Below are 25382 nucleotides of genomic sequence, written 5' to 3'. Positions count from 1 at the left end.
GGTTCCCAACCGCGGTCCTCAAGTACCCTCAACAGTTCATGTTTTCCAGGTCTCCTCACAGGAAGGCAAGTGAAATCATTAGCTCCACCTGTGGGTCTTTTAAAATGTATCAGTGAGTAATGAATACACCTGTTCAACTGCTAGGTGACCTGGAATACACAAACTGTTGAGGGTACTTGAGGACCGAGTTTGGGAACCACTGGCCTAATGTAATGTCCAATGATTTTGAGGGTGAAGAGTGCTGTCAGTATCTGCAGTTTTGTAAACAGGAGCTGATTACAATTAACAATTTGTTTACTGAACGTTGTAAAAGAATTGGGATGATGACAGGTGTTCTTATACAACAGTTTTCTGGCAATTTAGCTTCTATTGTTGAAAGTGGAGTGCGCTACTGTGCAGGTTCCATGTTTTCCGCCTTCATTCCCTGTTCCAAGATGGCCACCGGCCAAAGTACTGCACAAGCACACCACCATCTTATCACTGTAATAGAGCACCACAGTGAGAGACCGTAGACTTCCACTTATCACCTGCAATATAATGAGACAGCAGCACCTTCCAATGATCCTGCACCGCTACCCGCATATGTTAACTGGCTCGTGAACCATATGATACCCTGCACCATGACGGTGTATAACAGTGAGTAGAACTGTAAACTGTATAACAATAAGCCAACCTACTGGTTAAGTACCTGGGCTACGTGTGTTAAGGCATTCACTGGTGTGTAGAAACGCTGCTACAACCGAAAGCCTGTACACACATATTTCCAACATCTATTACATATGAGGATTTGCAACTGACCAATACATCGGTGGTGGCAAAAGTAGGAGCATATACTAACCTAATTCTTCATCTAGGATGGAGTAAAATCTAAATATGTTTTTTAGTTACACTATCTGAAAAATAAAAAAGTTGAACGTTGATTGGTTGCAACCTTATCTCTCTCCACACTTTGATTAATACTCCCCTAAAAATATATGAAAATACTAATAACCACATATCCATAAAGGATCTCACAGTACCCATTTATATCTGGACAAACAAGAATCATGTATACAGATGCATCTTCAAACATCTTTGCTTCAGTCACGTCAAACTCTCTGCGCGTCAGGCAATACGCCTGCTTATTTACCAATATGCATCTTAGTGTCGGTATGGCTGGGCGGCTTCAGGTCGGCACACCCTAACACTTTATTAACACTTATGATTTTCCCTATCACTTTATATATATTTTTGAATTATTTTAATCACACTTCACTTACATAGCACTTATGTGCTTCTTATTAACCCTTATTAATTTTCACCTGTGTGCTGACCTGGGGTAGCCGACGTGATGGGGTCCTGCACCCCAGACCCATACCTAGTATTAGGGACCCCCAGTGACAGAGACGCCTTGCCAATCGGCCTGGGGGCTTAACCCTATATCTGCAGATATACGCAACTAAGATCTCCGTATTATCTGATTTTTATGTAGTATTACTTTTCACTCAGTGTGCATTATGGAACACAAATAGTTTTTTTCTTACCCAGAATTACCCCTCCCTTTTAGCACCTGAGTGACATCACAATCTGATGGAGCAGTTTACCAATATATGTGCATTGATCTTAGTTGCGATGCAATGTGACTAGGGTGCACGAAGAGACTGTGCTGATTAATTTTATATACGACACTTGTATATCTGTGTGCGACTAAGTTTCTGAAGCTGTAAATAGGGAGGCCAATCCCGAGCCAATTTTTTCAATCCCGGGAAACGGGATTAAAAAATGCTCAATCCCGGGATCCAACTGTTCTTCAATTTACCTCCCACCCCAACCATTTCAAGTAAAGAAGAAGAAGAGAGAAAAAAAATAAAAAAAATAAGAACATACTATATAAAGTAAAGGGCTCCAGACTCCAGATGCAGGCAGCAGCACAGTCGCCCTTCTTCATTTAAAATGATGGCTTGCGAGCCGGGCGGGTTGTTTGGGCTGGCGGGTGGGCTGGAGGGCAGACGTACTCTTCAGTATAAGCGGCGTGCCAGAGGAGAAGAGTGGATATGGGGATGCGCAACGTGACCTCACTGATGTCACGCCACGCACAGCTGGGCAGCATCTGAGGCTGAGCCAAGCGGCACTGGCCGGACACAAAAAAGAAAAAAAAAAAGCCACAATACAGCGCATGCGCAGTTAAATCCCGTGATTGGAGGCACCAATCCCGGCATTTTTGGCCTCAAATCCCAGGATTGGCCATCCTATCTGTACATGAGGTGTTGCAATGTAGCATCTGCAGTCTCACACAATATACAAGTGTCATATCAAATCAACTCAGTTGCGACTTAGGACGCATTTTCCGCGGGGGGAAAAAAAAAAAAAAAAAAAAAAAAAGATGCCAGACATTAGCAGATTTGCACGGACCTGTCAGCTTACTCAAGCCAGGCATCACGAGCTGCATGGTTTATTTATGCTAGATGTATGAGGACACATCTGTACATGGAGAGTTTAAGACTTTTCCCACAACATATGTGCTCCGGGAATCATGCCATATGAGATACAGTATAAGCAAAATTACAATGGGGTCAAATTCTATTCAGCGACAGTTGAATAGCGCCGGGAATTAGCTCCCGACTCTATTCAATTCAGCTCCAGTTAAGTCGGCGATGGCCCGTTCTCGACGACTAAACAGGTTGAATTGTTGGGAGAACGGGCAGTCTCCGACTTAACTCCCCGGCGCGAGGCTGATTCCCGACAGAATCAGCCTTGCGACGGCCGCGCGGCAGCACTTTTGTCGGGTTTCTTCTCTCATCCCCCGGGGATGAGAGAATTCCCAACAATTGAGGATCACTCATTGCTGTATTGAATAGCGCCGGGAGCAAACTCCCGGCGCTATTCAACTGTCAGTGAATTGAATCGACCCCAATGGGCTGTATTCAATTCTTTTCACCCCCTTCCACACCAGTCCTGTTTCCGCCGATGGGCGTGGTATAATCATTTCAGCTCGCTACCTCTGCGATAGCGAAGTCATCCCAACCCATTACGCAGCTAAACCTGATTACTATGCACGTAACAGGGATCACTTTAGAAAGGAGATTGGGCGTGATAAGTCATTTGAATACCGCCCAATGTCTGCACACAGGTCAAGTAGGCTTCCGGCTAATTCTAAAAGAACACACAACGGACTCCAAAAAGAATATGCTCTTGCAGGAGGGAAAATGTTGCAATTTTATTTAAAAAAAAAAAAAAAAAAACTGCAACATTTTTTTAAGATGTTCAAGATTCATATTTCAAATAGTGTATGGAATATATCAAGCCAATACACAGATTAACAAAGTATGTGATCGCAAAATGCAGCAATAAAATATACTTAACTAAATGAGGTCGCAAATCTTGCTTTCATTCTGTAATAACTTATAGTAGTCAGATACTGAAAACTAAAATATTTAATATTTTTTACATTCGAAAGCCTTAGGTCTATGAGCTTGTGCACAACGTAGTCAAGCTAGTAACTAATTATTGTGCTAGCAGAGTTCAGTGTCATTCCAGTTAAATGCCACAAGTGCACTATGTGACTGTTAACGAATAAGTCAATTGGGCAAAGTAATTTGGAATCCGTCCCAGAAATAAATTAGCACACCAGCAAGGCACTCATTCAGTTTTACATTCTCACAAATGGTGTTAAAGGCCATAAAATTGTCTTTAAAACGTCACAGGCAGTGAGATGGTTAAAGCTAGTTTTGCCCCTTAAATGTAACAGAAGTTCAAAATTGGACATTGTGCAATGCTTTAGTAAATTGCAAATATTGACAAATGCCAGAGTCCACTTTCCCTGAACACATGCTGGACAACTGTCATTGGGAATTACAACAGGTGCACGGATATGTGCTGCAAATCCCCCTTTCATCCCATAAGGTTTTTCTTACCATTAAAGTAATTATTTTGAGAGTGGCTTTAAACCATATGGACTGCATTAATTGACCTGCAAAACAATGCAGCATGCTTTAAAAAAAATGCTGCTTTTCTGTGGAAGCAAAGCTGTATTCATTTTAAGCATGAGCTGTGTAATGAGGTTAAAAATTAATCTATGTTCACACTCTTCTAGTCCCATGCAGACTTGTGTAAAAATAAAAGCTTCTCCCAGTGCCTCCCTTACACAGCACATGCATGTTATCTGACAGCAGGCGGTAACAGGAATGCAGCATGGATGGGTAAAAGTTGTCCACATCAGCAGAGATTACACGCCACGCTGCAATCAGCCTAGAGATACAGGTAAGCAGGGACGGGGAGGTTACCTTAGAGCCGGCATGTTGTCAGAGAGAGCGCCAGTGATGGTGAGAGCTGGAGGCAGGAGGCTAGCACCAGGCAGTGACAATTCTGCTACCAGTCACTATACTGTCTGACTAGCAGCAGCGTGCTTCCAGGGGATCAGATGTATGATTTCACCATGAACCGGAACCTCCGCCCCTCTCCTCGCTGGTTGGGTAAGGCGCGCCTGGACGATCAGAACGCATCTGGCCACCTTGCTGGAAGCTAAGCACTGCCTTCCCCATACACACCCGCTGCTGCTGCAGCTTCAACTGACAGCTGCTGACCTGCGATAACAACACGTGTGCCCGGGCGCTGCTGGAGAGCTAATAGCTCACTGCTATGCAGGTATAATATTGGTGGGGCAAATTAATAAAAAAAAATTAAATCATAATAATGTTTGAAAAAAAGGAAAACATTAATCAGCCCAACATAAAGGAGCAAATTCATTTTAAGCAAGTGAGGGAACTAGTGTGATACTATTTTCATTACTGGCAAGATTTGCAAATCGATAAAGATGGCAATCTCTTCCCATGCCCGAATACAGGTTAAAAGATTTGCAAGGCTATATGTAGTGATGAAAACACTGAATTGTTCTACATGTGCAGGGAGGGATGTGCCCAATCGTGCAAAGGAATTTACTTACACACCTGGGACATTTTTACAGGAAGGCAACAAAGCTGCCAGTAGGTCACTGATAACCATTCTCCATGACATCACAATGTTCAGTTTGCAGGGCCTTTTCAGATAGAAGACACAGGGGTATATTTACTGGGTGGTGGGTGATAGATGCATTCAGTATGACACGCCGGCGCTTTGGATCCCGAAGCCTGCAATGCAGACAGGGGTGTGTTGGGGCTGTTCTCCCCTCTCCCCAACCTCCCTGTGGCAGTGCCTAACCCTAACTACACCCTCCCCACAGCCTAACACTAACCTCCCGCAGCCTATCCCTAACCTCCCCGGGTGGCGGATAAACTAAACCCCCTCCCAGCCCTAAACATAACGCAGGCACTATATTTACATAGGTCAGAAACCATTTTGGGATTCCAGAGCCGACATTGTGACGGGTGTTGGGATTCCAGCCTCGTATTTAGGGGTCTAATCATGAAGCAGTGAAAAGTGTGGAGAAGTGAGCTAGTGGAGAAGTTACTCATGGCAACCAATCAGCATTGACGTAACATTTATAATTTGCATACTATTATACAGAGCAGCTGATTGGTCGCCATGGGCAACTTCTCCACTCTTTTCACTGGTTCATGAATATACCCCACAGTGACTGTGCCACGTGAGTGTTAGCAGAGGCCAAAAAGGCTGGAACAATCATACTATGATATGTTACATGGGGTAAGAGGGGCATCACAACTCATTCTCTCCTGCCCCCTCAATACACACTTTGGCTTGTATAGCAGAGCACACTGAGAATCTGCAAAAGGTGGGGCGGGGAGATCAATCTCAGGTCCTTTATGAAATCACACATCAGAATGACCTGGAAGCCTGCCTCAGTTTTGCAAGGCATCTGGGCTGTCTTTAGCTGGTTTCATTTGATCGCTGGCAGAAAGACTACATTTTTACTTTACATTTACATTTACAGAAGGTGGTGATACAATGATATTCTCTTCACTACTATTAAAGATCTAACTAATAAAACCATCCTTTATGCATATAAGTGCCAACACTCATAAAAGAGTCATACGGAGAATTCATCATCCTTTTTACACGGATTTTTAAATTCATATTTGAGTGGCCTATTACATTTATGAGGGAAAATAAAAAAAATTACGTTCGTTCAAAAGTACATATTATAAATACCTTATAGCAGGGAGTAGAGGGGTAGTTGGTTAAGCACATTTAGGCAAAAGGTTCCAAAATATCATTTGTGTATTACTATAATTTTCCACTAGAGGGCGATTGTTTCAATGAAATGTGGCTGGCCTAGTTGTATAAAAATCTGTACACTAAAGTCCCCCATCCACGACTCAGACTTGTCTGAACTGCAGATCGTATCAGATTTCTCTTGAACTCTCCCGGGAGCGTCCCGGGAATCGGATCGGACCCTGGCTTTAATTTTCACTACATTCACTTCAGATATATCTGATGCAATCTATCATGTGTCAGATCACATCAGATATATCTGATGCACACATGCTACATGCGATTGATCTGATGCTGCTGCTGCATCATTTGGTGTGTGGGAGTGGCCAGGGAGATGCCAGTCAAGTGACGCTTCAGATGAATCTGATCAGATACATCTGAAGTAAAAAAAACACTCCGATGTGCACCTTATTTCTTCAGATTCAGATAAATAGTTGGGTCAGCCACAAAGATCTGTAGTTCCGACATATCTGACATGGGACGGCGCATAGGATCGGAAGATCCATCCGATGTGACACTTTTCTTCAGATTTTTTGGTCAGATGCGTCAAAATCTGAAGAAAAGTGCCCAAATCGGACTACTGGATGGGGGCATATACACATCAACATAGCAAGTTTTCTATCTAACCAACTTTTTTTGAAAAATACAATGCAACAATCACCACGAGAAAGTCTAAACCATTCTTACAGGATTAAGAAAGCATTGCCTCTTACACCTAAAAAGACTATGGGCCAAATGTAATGTAGTGCTGTATTCTGAAACTGCTGAGCTTTCTCACATTTAAAGTGTCAATGTTTATGAAGGCAATACTATTACATTTGGAAATACAATATAACCACAGGGTGGAGGAAAGGGTATAGGAGTGCGCTTGAAATAAGCAGCAAGTGTGTCAATATTCTGTCTTGGAGGGTACACTCAACCTCCACCACATAGAGAATTAAAGGACAGAAGTGACAGAAATAGACCCAAATGCGCTAAAAGGGTGTGATAAAAATAAAACTGAATACGTTCACCACTTTTTTCTCCTCCACGTTTGCGTATGTGGATATATTCCTCATGTGCATGTAAGGAAATTAAAGAGAAAAATATGCCATATGGTGAAGCACAGTTTAATACATTAAAAACATATCACAATTTCCAACATCAACATTTAAAAAGTGCAAGTGGAGTTATGATAACAACAAGTGTAGGGGATCCTTTGGAGGCTGCAAAGTAAGCAATTACCGGCTGGATGTAAGACTATTCGCAAGGAACAATCCTGACAGTGCATAAGTCCGTTAGATAGCCCGGGTTCCACAGACCACATATGCAGATGGCTCTCCTGTCGGTTCTCAGTCCGGTCAGCTACCTCCTTCTCCCCACACGTCCACCAACGCGTTTCAACCCGCCAAATCGGGTCTTTTTCAAGGTGTGTATCCAGAAAGAATATGTCCATCCCCATCCAGCTATGCCTTTTTAAATTCACTTAGTCCAATCCCCAGCCGGCGAGCGCAGCTGATTCCTATACATAAATTAGACTACAAGTCCCATGAATCACTGCTGCGCTCGTCCCGCCGGTTTCCTGTTTCCTCTATGTGCCGATACGTCACTTCCGTTGGGTAACCATGGTGACGTTTATGTAGCTCCCTCGGTCATTCATTTGAAATAAATGTTCCTTATGCCATGCAAAAGTCCATATTCCTCCACATTCCCAATATAGCACCTCCGGAAAGAAGGGGACACAAAAATTAATGAAGATCCTTTCTGTAGCAACTTAATAATTAACACATTAAAAAAAATGGTAACCGAGGACCAGGCTTCTATACACTCAATTATATAAACACAGCCATGGGCACCAGGTTCGCTCCGAGTTATGCCAACCTATTTATGGGGGCATGGGAAAATGAGTATATTTGGGATAATAATCCCTTCGGAGCGAACCCGGTGTCCTGGTCGAGATATATAGACAACGTGTTTTTTATTTGGAGGGGAGGTCAGGAGCTTTTAGAAGAATTTTTTGTGTACCTGAATTCAAATAGTGTCAACATCAATTTTTCATTTGAGAGTAATGTACAAACCATCAATTTTTTAGATGTAACTATTTATATAGAGGAGAATAGGATTTTAACAAAGGGATACTCTAAAACCACTGACTCCCATGCATATTTAAGAAATGAGAGTGGTCATCACAGAAAAGATCTTCATTAATTTTTGTGTCCCCTTCTTTCCGGAGGTGCTATATTGGGAATGTGGAGGAATATGGACTTTTGCATGGCATAAGGAACATTTATTTCAAATGAATGACCGAGGGAGCTACATAAACGTCACCATGGTTACCCACCGGAAGTGACGTATCGGCACATAGAGGAAACAGGAAACCGGCGGGACGAGCGCAGCAGTGATTCATGGGACTTGTAGTCTAATTTATGTATAGGAATCAGCTGCGCTCGCCGGCCGGGGATTGGACTAAGTGAATTTAAAAAGGGATAGCTGGATGGGGATGGACATATTCTTTCTGGATACACACCTTGAAAAAGACCCGATTTGGCGGGTTGAAACGCGTTGGTGGACGTGTGGGGAGACGGAGGCAGCTGACCGGACTGAGAACCGACAGGAGAGCCATCTGCATATGTGGTCTGTGGAACCCGGGCTATCTAACGGACTTATGCACTGTCAGGATTGTTCCTTGCGAATAGTCTTACATCCAGCCGGTAATTGCTTACTTTGCAGCCTCCAAAGGATCCCCTACACTTGTTGTTATCATAACTGCACTTGCACTTTTTAAATGTTGATGTTGGAAATTGTGATATGTTTTTAATGTATTAAACTGTGCTTCACCATATGGCATATTTTTCTCTTTAATTTCATTACATGCACATGAGGAATATATCCACATACGCAAACGTGGAGGAGAAAAAAAGTGGTGAACGTATTCAGTTTTATTTTTATCACACCCTTTTAGCACAATTGGGTCTATTTCTGTCACTTCTGTCCTTTAATTCACTATTACATTTGGCCCTATGCCTACATTAGTTTAATTATACTTAAATACCTACCTACATCACATACAATCCACGGCCACTTTATTTAGTTACACCTTTCTACTGTTGGGTAGGACCCCCCTTTGCTACCAGAACATCCTGATTTGTTAAGGGATGGATTCAAGGAGCTGAAAACATTCCCTAGAGACTGTGGTCCATGGTGACATGATGGCATCTGCTGCAAATATCCTGGTCTACCACATCCCAGAGTTGCTCTATTGGACTTGGGTCTGGTGACTGCAGAGGCCATTGGGGTACACAAAGCTCATGGTCATGCTTATGGAACTATGACTTGTGATTATGTATTATTTATTTATTAACAGTTTCTTATATAGCGCAGCAAATTTCGTTGCGCTTTACAATTGGACACAATTAGAAGACAAAACTGGGTAAAAACAAACAGTCATAGAGGTAGGAGGGCCCTGCTCGCAAGCTTACAATCTATGGGGAAAAAGGCATTGATACACGAGGATAGGTGCTGTCTATTACATAGTTGTCCACCAGATTGCAAAGGTTCTTGGTGGGCTGCATGATATCACATCACAACAGTGATGAACCAGGGTCAGGAGGACGGGAGCATGAAGAAAGAAAATATGTGGGGGATATGTGTGTACTGTGCATTGGATAGGAAAGCTATGAAAGTAATGTAATCGGTTATGGAATTTGATAAGCTTGTCTGAATAGGCGAGTTTCCAGGGAACGCTTGCAGGTTTGAAGACTAGAGGAGAGTCTTATTGTACGTAGTAGGGCATTCCACAGAGTGGGTGCAGCCCGCAGAAAGTCCTTTAGTCGTGCATGGGAGCAAGTAATGAGTGTGGATGAGAGACGTAGATCTTGTGAAGAGTGAAGGGGCCGGGTTGGGAGATATTTTGAGATAAGTGAAGAGATGTATGTTGGTGTAGTATGGTTAATAGCCTCGTATGTAAGTAACAGTATTTTATATTGAATACGGTAGAATACAGGTAGCCAATGGAGGGACTGACAAAGTGGGTCTGCAGAAGATGAACGTCTAGCGAGGAATATTAGCCTCGCAGCTGCAGTCAGAATGAAATGTAATGATGAGAGTCTCTTCTTAGTAAGACCAGCAAAAACACTATTGCAATAATCAATGCAGGAGATAATGAGAGCATGGATTAGGGTTTTAGCAGTGTCTTGTGTAAGATATGATCATATTTTGGATATGTTTCTTAGATGCATGTAACATGATTTTGAGACAGATTGAATGTGGGGAGCAAAGGACAGTTCTGAGTCAAGAATGACACCTAGGCAGCGAGCTTGGGGTGTAGGGTTGATTGTAGAGTTCTCAACAGTGATAGAAATATCACGTTGGTAACTGCTATTGGCCGGTGGAAATATAATTAACTCTGTTTTGGAAATATTAAGTTTGAGGTGGCGAGATGACATCTAGGATGAAATGGCAGCTAGGCAATCAGTGACCTGACCCAATACAGATGGAGACAAATCAGGGGAGGATAGGTAGATTTGAGTATCATCTGCATACAGATGATACTGAAATCCAAAAGAACTCATCAGTTTCCCAAGATATGAGGTATAGATTGAGAACAGCAGAGGACCCAAGATCGAGCCTTGTGGTACTCCAACTGAACGAGGTAGCGAAGAGGAGGTGGATTCAGAGAAACGGACACTGTCCGAGTTAAGAAAGTGTGTGAGGCGAGTGGTGGCAAGTTTCTCAAGTAGCTTGGAGAGACATGGAACCTGAGAGATGGGACGGTAGTTTGAAAGAGTTAGGGTCAAAATGTTGTTTTTCAGAATGGGAGTAATCACTGCATGCTTGAACAGTGAAGGAAAGATACCAGGAGAGAGAGAGAGATTACAGATGTTAGTTAAGGTTGGGATGAGCACATGAGACATAGCTTTACTTATTTGTGAGGGTATAGGATCAAGAGGAGAGGTAGTAGAGTAGCAGGATGAGAAGAGTGTTGATACTTCATCTTTATTAATGTGATCAAATGAAGAGAAAGTGCCAGAGGGTTCAGGTAAGGAATTGAGTAGATCACTGATTGAGGAAAAGCATACCATTTCATATTGGATCTTGTCAATCTTGTCCCTGAAGTAGGAAGCAAGATCTTGCGCCTTGATAGTGGCTGGCAGGTTAGGTGAAGGAGGGTTGGGAAGCTATTTAAATGTATAAAAAAGTTCTGTGGGGTTAGAGGCTTGAGCAGAGTTGAGAGTTTGGAAATATGTTTGTTTTGCAGTGTCCAGAGCATTACGATAAGAATGGTAGACAGTCTTATATGTGAGGAAGTCACTTGGAATACGAGATTTACGCCACTGGTGTTCAACTTTACATGACAGTTTTTGTAGGTGTCCTGTTACTTTAGAGTGCCACGGTTGACATCTAGGCCTACGTGGAGTGTGATGGGTAGATAGAGCCACTTCATCAAGGGCTATCTCTAGAGTCTGGTTCAGGTGTGATACAGCCATCTCAGGAGAAGTGAATGCAGAAATAGGTGAAAGCTGTTGTTGCAGTAAGGTGGAAAGTTCTTGAAGATTAATTGCATTAATATTTCTGAAGGTTTGAGGAGGATTGGGGGATGGCAGTGGCACAGAGTTTGAAGTATTAGAGGAGAGTGTGCAGGTGATTAGGTTGTGATCTGAGAGAGGGAAAGGAGTGTTAGTGAGTTCAGAAATGGAGCATAGTCTGGTGAATACTAGATCAAGGCAGTGGCCCTCCTGATGAGTAGAGGAGTCAGTCCATTGTGAGAGGCCGAGAGAGGAGGTTAGAGAGAAAGTAGATAGGAGGCATGAGCAGCAGATTTTGGACTATCAATAGCAATATTGAAATCTCCCATGATAATGGTGGCGATGTCAGAGGATAAAAAGTGAGGGACCCAGGCAGAAAAATCATCTAGAAATTGTTTGGGTTTCCCAGGGCGATAGATAGCTACAACACACAGAGAAAAAGGAGTGTACATTTTGATAGAATGTACTTCAAATGTGAGTGATGGTACCTGTTGTAGAACTGTGTATGCAAAAGATTGGGATAGTAATAATCCAATCCCACCTCCTTTACTGTTACCACTGTGCCATGGTTGGAATTGGCCATTAGATGATACCTACTGTAGGACTGTGGTCATAAAGGAATGCACCTGGTCAGAAACAATCCTGAGAGAGAGACTTTGTAAATTCTAATTAGAAATTTGTTCTAACTTTAAATGAAACAGTAGAAACTTAGGTTAACGCCCAGGTATAGCTAATAAAGTAGGCCATGAATGAATAAACAGTATGTATGTAAAGTAATGATTTATACTCACACACTATTTTACATATGAAAGAGAAAGCTTCATTGTTTTCTGTGGCATACACAGCATCTGAATTTCCACATACCTCTTGCTGAACCAGCTTGCTGTAGTTTATTCAGGAAAATGTCAGGATGGCACAGACAGCATTAGGTGTGGTTCATGCAGTCACATTCATATAGTATTCACAGTCTCCTACGACCCTGCTACACCAGTCACCTAGCTAGTGGCCAGCCAGGTAGTCCAGCGTCAGTCTCCCTGCCCCCACCACAAGACAATCTATTATTATTATCCTTTGTGGCGTCACAAGGGATCAGCAGCGCCCAGAGTGCATAAACATATATGCAAAACAAGAAAACGCTAACTTACAGTTCAAGATAAGATAGGACAAATATAGGGTATGTAAACATAGCTGCATCAGCAGACAACAATGAAATAAGTATAAAGGGGGGTACTCACGGAGCGATATTCTAAGCAATCTGACTAGATTGCTTAGAATATAAGCCTGATCGCTCCGTGTGTACCCCTTACAGCGATAGCGATGCACAGCCCCGCGCATCGCTATCGCTGCTGCTAGATTGGCCTGCGGGTGAAGTGAGCACCCCCCCGTCTCCCCCCGCACGCTCAGCACAGATCGCGCTGTGCTGAGCGGCTGGAGAGAAGTGTGCTGACACATCTCTCCCCGCATCGGCCCGTCTATACAGTCCTTAAGAGTGCCAGAAAATCAAAGGATTTTGTGCCATTAAAGGGAGGATGGAGTAGACGATAGGTTACTGTAGGTAAGAGAAGGAAAATCGCATAAGGGAATATGGCTCTGCTCGTGAGAGCTTACATTCTCAAGGGGGAGGGGCAGACAGATGGTGTAGGCACTCACTAGCTAATTAAAAACACCCGGGTTGAGGTTGGCTTCCCTGCGGTCAGCATACCGACACCGGGATCCTGGACGATAGTATGCCGGCAGAGGGGGGGTGCAACAAAGCCCCTTGCGGGCACAGTGGCTAGCTGCGCTCGCCGCAGGTTCTATACCCACTCTATGGGTGTCGTGGACACCCACAAGTGGGAATAGTTCCTAATCGTCGGTATTCCGTCTGTCAGCATTTGAAGTGGTCTGGATTCCAGCGTCTGTATCCTGACTGCCGTAATTCCTACAGCCAGGCACATGACTACATCCCAAACACCCATGTGATGCACCTGTGTATGCAGGCAGAGCCGGATTAAGGGGGGGGGGCCTCTGGGGGTAAGTACCCCAGGCTTCCTATCTAAAAGGGCCCCCCGCCGCAGATCTGATCTCTCTTCAATCTGATCTGCGGTGCTGCGCTCACGAGTCCGGCTCCCCGCTGCCCTGTCAAGCTCCCTGCTGCCCTGTCCCTCCTCCATCTACAGTGCAGCCTGCGCGCCAAGGACTGGGCCGCAGGCTTGCTGAGCCGGACAGCAATTGGACAGCTGAGCTATCGCTTAGCTGCCCTGACTACAGCTTTAGAGCTGTAGTCAGGGCATTTGAGCAACGGCTCAGCTGTCCAACTGCTGTCCGGCTCAGCGAGCCTGCGGCTCAGTCATTGGCGTGCCGCAGGCTGCACTGAATAAGGAGGAGGGAGTGATGAGTGGAGCCCCAGAGGCTGTGGCTGTTTGCTTACTTGGAGGAGAGGCTGAGAGAAGCCAGCTTTCGGAGATTCTATACCGGACTGGAGAGTGCCGCATCGATCTTTCTATAGTGGAGGTCCCCATATCCAGAGCTGGATTAAGGAGGGACACTGGGGGTATGTACTTCTGGGCAATTTTAGAATTTAGGGCCCCCCTGTCTTAAATACCCCGGGCCCCCCAAAGCCTTAATCCAGCTCTGTATGCAGGGATATGTGAGGGGTTTACCCTGTCTTTAACAGGAGTCTGCAAACAAAATTCAGTAGCCACTTTATGAACTACTACTGTTCTTTAATCCAATTTTATATTCAGTCAAACATGTAGCTGACATGGAATGCATAAAAAGCATATAAACAGATATAGACAAGAGTTTTAATTAAAAAATAAATGGGCAGAAACATTACCTAAAATACTATCACTGATTGTTGGTGCCAAACATTGCTGATCTTCTGGTATTTTCCCACACATCAATCTCTTGCATTCACAGAAAGTTCTGCTCCCTCTGCCTCCCACGCGCTAGTCCAGGGAGGCAGAGGGAGATTAGGGAGGTAAATGTGTGGCTTAGGGATTGGTGCAGGAAAGAGGGGTTTGTGTTCCTGGAACACTGGGCGGACTTCTCAGTCAGGCGCCATCTCTTTTGTCGTGACGGATTGCACCTGACTGAGGAGGGGGCAGCGGTGCTAGGGGGGGGGGGGGGGGGGGGAAAGGATGGTTAGAAGGTTGGAGGAGATTTTAAACTAGGAGCCTGGGGGGAGGGTTTAGCTAGAAACTACGGGTCATGCAGTGAGAATAGTGGGGATGGCGGTAGTAAACGAAATGGGGGAGAAGTTGGGGGGAGGGTAAGAGCAGGCGGTAAGGTTACTAACATGGGTACTAAAAGAGATTTTACCAAAGCACCAACCAATGACGATTACAGGTCATCATTGCTACATAAGGTGAAAGATGTCCCTAACGCAAGGGAAAATACTTATCTTAGTTGTATGTATGTAAACGCCAGAAGCATTACTGGTAAAAAGGGTGAACTAGAAATACTTGCAGCAAGCAAACAGTATGATATTATGGGCATTACTGAAACTTGGTGGGATGAATCTCATGATTGGACAGTCAATCTAGAGGGCTATACACTGTTTAGGAGAGACAGACTAAATAAAAAGGGTGGAGGGGTGTGTCTTTATGTAAAGCCGTTTTTAAAACCTGATATACGGGAAGATATTCAGGAGGGGACTGTAGACACTGTTGAGACATTATGGGTAGAAATTGCATGCGGGGAAAAAGGAATAAAAAAGTTAGTATTGGGTGTATGCTTTAGGCCGCCTGGTATCAACGCATCTGATGAGGAATTGTTACTAAAGCAAATTGAAAGAGCAGCAGGAGTAGGAGACATAGTAGTGATGGGAGATTTTAACTATCCAGAGATAAACTGGAAAAACGATTCATGTGATACTGCTAGGGGCAATATGTTTTTAAACACACTTAATGATAACTACTTAGTCCAACTAATTGAGGAACCAACTAGGTACAATGCAATCTTAGACCTGGTATTAACAAACAATGGGGATTTGGTATCAGGTATTATAGTAGGGGAACCCATAGGAAACAGCGACCACAATATGGTCACATTCAATATCAGTTTCCATAAACAGCCCTATACTGGCTCAACTAGGACTCTAAACTTTAGCAAAGCAAATTTTGAAAAGATGAGGGTATTTTTCAGGGATATTGAATGGGAAGGTTTGTTTTTAGGAAAAAATACTACGGAGAAATGGGAGGTACTAAAATTCCTGCTAGCTAAAAATACACTCAAATTTATTCCTATGAGCAGCAAAAAAAGGAATAAAAATCATAAACCGATGTGGCTTAACAAAAAGATTAAGGAACTTATGGGCAAGAAAAGGCGAGCATTTAAAAAAATACAAATCTGACGGGGAAGCAGAGTCATTTCGGCACTATAAGGAATGTAACAAAACTTGCAAAAAGGAAATAAGAGCGGCTAAAGTAGAAACTAAAAAACTAGTAGCAAAGGAAAGCAAAGCGAATCCCAAAAAATTCTTTAAATACATTAATAGTAAGAGATTAAAGAAGGAGAGTATAGGCCCTTTAAAAAAGACAAGTTGGGAGTCTTAAGCAAAAATGATAATGACATAGCGGACACACTAAATTAGTTTTTTTCAACAGTATTCACTAGAGAGGACCCAATTCAGGGACTGACACACAATCTCAATAATGAGAATATCCCGCTGATAGGTACTTATTTAAGCGAGGAAGTAGTCTGTGACCGATTAAAACATTTAAAGATTAATAAATCACCAGGGCCCGTTGGTATTCACCCAAGGGTTCTAATGGAGCTTCACTCTGAACTGGCAAAACCGCTATCTTTGATCTTTAAGGATTCAGTTATATCAGGTATGGTTCCCAAAGACTGGCGTATAGCGGAAGTAGTGCCTATATTCAAAAAGGGAAGTAAAGCTGAACCAGGTAATTATAGACCAGTTAGTCTTACATCTATAGTGGGGAAAGTACTGGAAGGTATTCTAAGAGATAGTATTCAGAAGTTCCTTTAAGTCAATAAGGTCATTAAAAGGAATCAACATGGGTTTATGAAGGACAGATCCTGTCAAACCAACTTACTTGGCTTTTATGAAACAGTAAGCGCAAACCTAGATCAGGGTAAAGACGTGGATGTAATCTTTTTAGACTTTGCCAAAGCGTTCGATACTGTACCACACATGAGACTTATCTACAAGCTACAAGAATCAGGGCTAGGAAGCACAATATGCACTTGGGTCAAAAACTGGTTAGATAATAGGGAGCAGCGCGTTGTGGTTAATGGATCTTTTTCAACTTGGACTGAAGTGCTAAGTGGTGTGCCGCAAGGCTCAGTATTAGGACCGCTATTGTTCAATATTTTCATTAACGACCTAACAGAAGGTCTAGAGAGCATGGTGTCAATTTTTACAGATGATACCAAATTGTGTAAGGCTATAAATACAGAGGAGGATGCAGAGTCTCTTCAGAACGACTTAGTTAAATTAGAAGCATGGGCAGCCAAATGGAGAATGCGCTTCAACACAGACAAGTGTAAGGTAATGCACTGTGGTAACAAGAACAAAAATTACACCTACCTACTAAATGGGGTAAAATTAGGGGATTCTGTACTGGAAAAGGACTTAGGTGTTCTCATAGATAGCAAACTAAGCAGTAGTACCCAAAGTAGGACTGCAGCAAAGAAGGCTAATAAGATATTAGCATGCATAAAACGGGGTATTGATGCTAGGGACGAGAGTATTATACTCCCGTTATATAAATCACTAGTGAGGCCACACCTTGAATACTGTGTACAATTCTGGGCACCGTACTACAAAAAGGATATCCTGGAGCTAGAAAAGGTTCAGAGGAGGGCGACCAAACTAATTAAGGGCATGGAGACGATGGAATACAAGGAAAGGCTTGAAAGACTAGGCATGTTTACATTGGAAAAGCGGAGACTAAGAGGGGATATGATCAACATCTACAAATATATAAGGGGACAATACACAGAGCTTGCGCGGGACCTGTTTTTGGTTAGATCAACACAGAGGACTCGTGGACACTCGCTCAGGTTAGAGGAGAGGAGATTCCGCACAATACGGCGTAAAGGCTTTTTCACGGTAAGGACAATACGTGTTTGGAATTCCCTGCCTGAGGGAGTTGTAATGGGGGAATCTGGCAACACCTTTAAGAATGTGTTAGATAAATTCCTAATGGATAAGGATATCCAGGGGTATGGTGCATAGTCATGCATTATAGTTACTATGAATCGGGATAAAATGCAACGGCTGATAGCAGCATCAGTCAGAAATTTTAGTCAAATCATCATGCATAGGTGACCACAAATAGGTTGAACTCGATGGACAATTGTCTTTTTTCAACCTCAGATACTATGTTACAAAAAATCCAGAGAGCAGCAGTTCTGTGTGCAAAAATTCCTCATTAATGAGAAAGACTACAGGAGAATGGGCAGTTGACAGAAAGAAAGTATTTCAAATTACCACATGCAGTTGTATGCATTAGAACACTCTAAACACATAGCACAACAAAACTTGAAGTGGATGGGCACCAGCAGCAGAAGACCGTACCCGACACCACTTCTGTCAACAAAGAACAGGAACCTTCAACTGTCCAAAACTGGACAGTTGAAGACCAGAAAAATATCACCTGGTATAACGAAATCTCTATTTCTGCTGTCACATGCAGATGGTAGGGTCAGAATTTGGCAAAAATATGATCTATGGATCCATCCTGTATTGTGTCAAAAAGGCTGGTGATGGTGTGAGGATTATTTTATTGGCACACATAGGGCCCTTTACCTTATACAATACTCAATTGCTAGTAATAACTATTTGGGCAGCACGGATGGTGTAATGGTTAGCATGGTATGGGTTCAATACCCACTATGGCCCTAACTGTGTGGAGCGTGTACATTCTCTCCAAGTGCTTGCGTGAGTTTTCTCCGGGTGCTCTGGTTTCCTCCCACAATCCAAAAATATACTGGTAGGTTAATTGGCTCCAAACAAACAAAAATAACCCTCGCGTGAATGTGCGCACGTATACATGTGTATGTGCTAGGGAATACAAATTGTAAGCTGCACTGGAGCAGAGACTGATGTGAATGGCCATATAGGGCCATATGCAATTGCGGTCGAATTGCCGCAAATGTCGAAAAACGGGGCATTTTCGACACAAAAAAATGATTTGACAATGCAATGCAGTACTTTTCGACAAAAAAACGGACGTTTTAAATTCGACTTTTTGCAATTCGACAGTAGTCAAATTCGACATGTCTGCAATGGTAAAAATGCGGCTTTTCGACAAAAGTATATTCAATTGAAGAATGTCGATTCGACAACAGTGCTTTTCGACAGTAATTTTGTCAATTTCAGGCCGCCTCATTTTGCTGGCGGGATCTAATTAAAATTTTTTAAAAACATGTTTTTTTATTGCTAATAGCATATCTATTTATATTAGAAGGGATTATCTACTTGGGTTTGTCTATTAGGAGCCACAAGTATTTTTTAAAATATTAGATTTTTTTTTTACTGACTAAAATAATATGGAGAGATCAGAGCATGTTTTTCAGTGGGAAGGGGTGGGAATGGGTTAAAAGTCAAGAAAAAAAATGCGTGGGGTCCCCCCTCCTAAGCATAACCAGCCTCGGGCTCTTTGAGCTGGTCCTGGTTGTAAAAATACGGGGGGAAAATTGACAGGGTATCCCCCGTATTTTAACAACCAGCACAGGGCTCTGCGTCCGGTCCTGGTGCAAAAAATACGGGGGACAAAAGACGTAGGGTCCCCCGTATTTTTCACACCAGCACCGGGCTCCACTAGCTGGAGAGCTAATGCCACAGCCGGGGGACACTTTTATACTGGTCCCTGCGGCCGTGGCATTAAATCCCCAACTAGTCACCCCTAGCCGGGGTACCCTGGAGTGGGGACCCCTTAAATTAAGGGGTGTCCCCCCCCCCCCTCCAGCCACCCAAGGGCCAGGGGTGAAGCCCGAGGCTGTCCCCCCCCCCATCCAAGGGCGGCGGATGGGAGGCTGATAGCCAAGTGACAAAATAAAGAATATTGTTTTTTGTAGCAGAACTACAAGTCCCAGCAAGCCTCCCCCGCAAGGTGGTACTTGGAGAACCACAAGTACCAGCATGCGGGGGGGGGGGGGGGGGGGGGACAGGCCCGCTGGTACCTGTAGTTTTACTGCAAAAAAATACCCAAATAAAAACAGTACACACACACCGTGAAAGTAAAACTTTATTACATACATGCACGCCGACACACACATACTTACCTATGTTGACACGGCGACTCGTCCCCTTCACCAGTAGAATCCACGGTGTACCTGTAAATAAAATTATACTCACAAAAATCCAGTGTAGATCTGTCCTCTTCTTGTTTGTAATCCACGTACTTGGCAAAATAATAAAACGCAAAACCCGATCCACGCACTGAAAGGGGTCCCATGTTTACACATGGGACCGCTTTCCCCGACTGCTGAGACCCCCGGTGACTGCTGTCACAGAGGGTCCCTTCAGCCAATCAGGGAGCGCTACGTCGTGGCACTCTCCTGATTGGCTGTGCGTGTCTGAGCTGTCAGGTGGCGCATAGCACTATGCCGCTCCATTATATTCAATGGTGGGAACTTTGCGGTCAGCGGTTTAGGTTACTCGCGGTCAACCGCCGACCGCAAAGTTCCCACCATTGAATATAATGGAGCGGCATTGTGCTATGCGCCGCCTGACAACTCAGACGCACACAGCCAATCAGGAGAGTGCCACGACGTAGCGCTCCCTGATTGGCTGAAGGGACCCTCTGTGACAGCAGTCACGGGGGTCTCAGCAGTCGGGGAAAGCGGTCCCATGTGTAAACATGGGACCCCTTTCAGTACGTGGATCGGGTTTTGTGTTTTATTATTTTGCCAAGTACGTGGATTACAAACAAGAAGAGGACCGATCTACACTGGATTTTTGTGAGCATAATTTTATTTACAGGTACACCGTGGATTCTAGGGGACCGAGTCGTCGTGTCAACATAGGTAAGTATGTGTGTGTCGGTGTGCATGTATGTAATAAAGTTTTACTTTCACGGTGTGTGTGTACTGTTTTTATTTTGGGTATTTTTTTGCAGTAAAACTACAGGTACCAGCGGGCCTGTTCCCCCCCCCCCCCCCCCCCCGCATGCTGGTACTTGTGGTTCTCCAAGTACCAGCTTGCGGGGGAGGCTTGCCGGGACTTGTAGTTCTGCTACATAAAACAATATTCTTTGTTTTGTCACTTGGCTATCAGCCTCCCATCCGCCGCCCTTGGATGGGGGGAGGACAGCCTCGGGCTTCATCCCTGGCGCTTGGATGGCTGGAGGGGGGGGGGGGGGGCCTTGATTTAAGGGGTCCCCACTCCTCCAGGGTACCCCGGCCAGGGGTGACTAGTTGGGGATTTAATGCCACGGCCGCAGGGACCGGTATAAAAGTGTACCCCGGCTGTGGCATTATCTCTCCAGCTAGTGGAGCCCGGTGCTGGTGTGAAAAATACGGGGGACCCCTACGTCTTTTGTCCCCCGTATTTTTTGCACCAGGACTGGACGCAGAGCCCGGTGCTGGTTGTTAAAATACGGGGGATCCCCTGTCAATTTTTTCCCCATATTTTTACAACCAGGACCGGACTCAAAGAGCCCGAGGCTGGTTATGCTTAGGAGGGGGGACCCCACGCATTTTTTTTTCTGGATTTTTTAAACACTTTTGTGCCATCCATGAAGTCAAATCCAGGATGCACACTATCGTCAAGTGGTCCGTTTTTTTCGACAGCGGGACTGTCGAATACGTTTTTTATTGAATATGTCGAATTCGGGTCCTGGCGGGAGGGTGTCTGACTGTCGAATTGTGTCGAATTGAAAAACGGTCGAATTCCAGCCGGAATTCGACCGCAATTGCATATACCCCATAGTCTCTGTAAAGGGCTGTGGAATATGTGTGCGCTATATTAAGAACTAGTAATAAATAAATGTTACCCAAGTATTGTTGCTAACTATGCTCATCCCTTTATGGTTATACACTGCTCAAAAAAAATAAAGGGAACACTTAAACAACACAATGTAACTCCAAGTCAATCACACTTCTGTGAAATCAAACTGTCCACTTAGGAAGCAACACTGATTGACAATCATTTTCACATGCTGTTGTGCAAATGGAATAGACAACAGGTGGGAATTATAGGCAATTAGCAGGACACCCCCAATAAAGGAGTTGTTCTGCAGGTGGTGACCACAGACCACTTCTCAGCTCCTATGCTTTCTGGCTGATGTTTTGGTCACTTTTGAAAACTGGCGGCGCTTTCACTCTAGTGGTAGCATGAGACAGAGTCTACAAACCACACAAGTGGCTCAGGTAGTGCAAATCATCCAGGATGGCACATCAATGCGAGCTGTGGCAAGAAGGTTTGCTGTGTCTGTCAGCGTAGTGTCCAGAGCATGGAGGCGCTACCAGGAGACAGGCCAGTACATCAGGAGACGTGGAGGAGGCCGTAGGAGGGCAACAACCCAGCAGCAGGACCGCTACCTCCGCCTTTGTGCAAGGAGGAACAGGAGGAGCACTGCCAGCGCCCTGCAAAATGACCTCCAGCAAGCCACAAATGTGCATGTGTCCACTCAAACGATCAGAAACAGACTCCACGAGGGTGGTATAAGAGCCCGACGTCCACAGGTGGGGGTTGTGCTTACAGCCCAACACCGTGCAGGACGTTTGGCATTTGCCAGAGAACACCAAGATTGGAAAATTCGCCACTGGCGCCCTGTGCTCTTCACAGATGAAAGCAGGTTCTCACTGAGCACATGTGACAGAGTCTGGAGACGCCAAGGAGAATGTTCTGCTGCCTGCAACATCCACCAGCATGACCGGTTTGGCAGTGGGTCAGTAATGGTGTGGGGTGGCATTTCTTTGGGGGGCCGCACAGCCCTCCATGTGCTCGCCAGAGGTAGCCTGGCTGCCATTAGGTACCGAGATGAGATCCTCAGACCCCTTGTGAGACCATATGCTGGTGCGGTTGGCCCTGGGTTCCTCCTAATGCAAGACCTCATGTGGCTGGAGTGTGTCAGCAGTTCCAGCAAGACAAAGGCATTGATGCTATGGACTGGCTCGCCCGTTCCCCAGACCTGAATCCAATTGAGCACATCTGGGACATCATGTCTCACTCCATCCACCAACGTCCAGGAGTTGGCGGATGCTTTAGTCCAGGTCTGGGAGGAGATCCCTCAGGAGACCATCCGCCACCTCATCAGGAGCATGCCCAGGCGTTGTAGGGAGGTCATACAGGCACGTGGAGGCCACACACACTACTGAGCCTCATTTTGACTTGTTTTAAGGACATTACATCAAAGTTGGATCAGCCTGTAGTGTGTTTTTCCACTTTAATTTTGAGTGTGACTCCAAATCCAGACCTCCATAGGTTAATAAATTTGATTTCCATTGATAATTTTCGTGTGATTTTGTTGTCAGCACATTCAACTATGTAAAGAACAAAGTATTTAATAAGAATATTTCATTCATTCAGATCTAGGATGTGTTATTTTAGTGTTCCCTTTATTTTTTTGTGTAGTATAGTCACGTGTCTAATGTACTACACAATGGCCGCCACCAGATCTCAAATACAGCAACTTGAGGATATTTTCGACTGGGAAATTTTCATCATAAACGTGCACTAACTGGTAATGGGTGTGACAACCTATAAAAAATAAGAATTTACTTACCGATAATTCTATTTCTCGTAGTCCGTAGTGGATGCTGGGGACTCCGTAAGGACCATGGGGAATAGCGGCTCCGCAGGAGACTGGGCACAAAAGTAAAGCTTTAGAACTACCTGGTGTGCACTGGCTCCTCCCCCTATGACCCTCCTCCAAGCCTCAGTTAGGATACTGTGCCCGGACGAGCGTACACAATAAGGAAGGATTTTGAATCCCGGGTAAGACTCATACCAGCCACACCAATCACACCATATAACTTGTGATCTAAACCCAGTTAACAGCATGATAACAGAGGAGCCTCTAGAAAAGATGGCTCACTACAGCAATAACCCGATTTTTTGGTAACAATAACTATGTACCAGTATTGCAGACAATCCGCACTTGGGATGGGCGCCCAACATCCACTACGGACTACGAGAAATAGAATTATCGGTAAGTAAATTCTTATTTTCTCTAACGTCCTAAGTGGATGCTGGGGACTCCGTAAGGACCATGGGGATTATACCAAAGCTCCCAAACGGGCGGGAGAGTGCGGATGACTCTGCAGCACCAAATGAGAGAACTCCAGGTCCTCCTCAGCCAGGGTATCAAATTTGTAGAATTTTACAAACGTATTTGCTCCTGACCAAGTAGCTGCTCGGCAAAGTTGTAAAGCCGAGACCCCTCGGGCAGCCGCCCAAGATGAGCCCACCTTCCTTGTGGAATGGGCTTTTACAGATTTTGGCTGTGGCAGGCCTGTCACAGAATGTGCAAGCTGAATTGTACTACAAATCCAACGAGCAATAGTCTGCTTAGAAGCAGGAGCACCCAGCTTGTTGGGTGCATACAGAATAAACAACGAGTCAGATTTTCTGACTCCAGCCGTCCTGGAAACCTATATTTCCAGGGCTCTGACAACGTCTAGCAACTTGGAGTCCTCCAAGTCCCTAGTAGCCGCAGGCACCACAATAGGTTGATTCAGGTGAAACGCTGAAAACCACCTTAGGGAGAAACTGAGGACAAGTCCTCAATTCCGCCCTGTCCGAATGGAAAATCAGATGAGGGCTTTTACAGGATAAAGCCGCCAATTCTGACACGCACCTGGCCCAGGCCAGGGCCAACAGCATGACCACTTTCCATGTGAGATATTTTAACTCCACATATTTAAGTGGTTCAAACCAATGTGACTTTTGGAACCCAAAAACTACATTTAGATCCCAAGGTGCCACTGGAGGCACAAAAGGAGGCTGTATATACAGTACCCCTTTCACAAACGTCTGAACTTCAGGGACTGAAGCTAGTTCTTTTTGGAAGAAAATGGACAGGGCCGAAATTTGAACCTTAATGGACCCCCATTTCAGGCCCATAGACACTCCTGTTTGCAGGAAATGTAGGAATCGACCTAGTTGAAAATTCCTCCGTCGGGGCCTTACTGGCCTCGCACCACGCAACATATTTTCGCCAAATGCGGTGATAATGTTTTGCGGTTATATCTTTCCTGGCTTTGATCAGGATAGGGATGACTTCATCCGGAATGCCTTTTTCCTTCAGGATCCGGCGTTCAACCTCCCTGCCGTTAAACGCAGCCGCGGTAAGTCTTGGAACAGACAGGGTCCTTGCTGGAGCAGGTCCCTTCTTAGAGGTAGAGGCCACGGATCTTCCGTGAGCATCTCTTGAAGTTCCGGTTACCAAGTTCTTCTTGGCCAATCCGGAGCCACGAATATAGTGCTTACTCCTCTCCATCTTATAATTCTCAGTACCTTGGTTATGAGAGGCAGAGGAGGGAACACATACACTGACTGGTACACCCACTGTGTTACCAGAGCGTCTACACCTATTGCCTGAGGGTCCCTTGACCTGGCGCAATACTTGTCGAGTTTTATAAACATGTGGAAGACTTCTGGGTGAAGTCCCCACTCTCCCGGGTGGAGGTCGTGTCTGCTGAGGAAGTCTGCTTCCCAGTTGTCCACTCCCGGAATGAATACTGCTGACAGTGCTATCACATGATTTTCCGCCCAGCGAAGAATCCTTGCAGCTTCTGCCATTGCCCTTCTGCTTCTTGTGTCACCCTGTC

General features: G+C 44.6%; 2 protein-coding genes across 5 annotated transcripts in view; one reads left to right on the top strand and one right to left on the bottom strand.

The window, feature by feature from the left end:
* ADK (adenosine kinase) overlaps window positions 1-25382 on the bottom strand; it is a 671242-nt gene that overhangs the window by 510246 nt on the left and 135614 nt on the right. The window contains exon 1 of one of the 4 annotated variants that reach the window (XM_063958653.1): window positions 4263-4379. The exons of the other annotated variants lie outside the window; for them this stretch is intronic. Within the exon in view, the coding sequence (XP_063814723.1) occupies window positions 4263-4276 (14 nt within the window). The 5' untranslated portion in view covers window positions 4277-4379. Of the gene's footprint in view, window positions 1-4262; window positions 4380-25382 lie in introns of those variants that run through there. 4 annotated transcript variants of the gene reach the window in all.
* The window catches only part of AP3M1 (adaptor related protein complex 3 subunit mu 1), a 211606-nt gene continuing 190647 nt past the window's right edge, over window positions 4424-25382 (top strand). The window contains exon 1 of the mRNA XM_063958648.1: window positions 4424-4623. The gene's annotated coding sequence lies outside the window, so the exon portion shown is untranslated. The remainder of the gene's footprint in view (window positions 4624-25382) is intronic.

The sequence above is a fragment of the Pseudophryne corroboree genome, chromosome 3 (assembly GCF_028390025.1).
Source record: "Pseudophryne corroboree isolate aPseCor3 chromosome 3, aPseCor3.hap2, whole genome shotgun sequence".
Lineage (NCBI taxonomy): Eukaryota > Metazoa > Chordata > Amphibia > Anura > Myobatrachidae > Pseudophryne > Pseudophryne corroboree.
The sequence above is the reverse complement of the archived record's forward strand: the minus strand, read 5'-3'. Positions and strand labels throughout refer to the sequence as shown.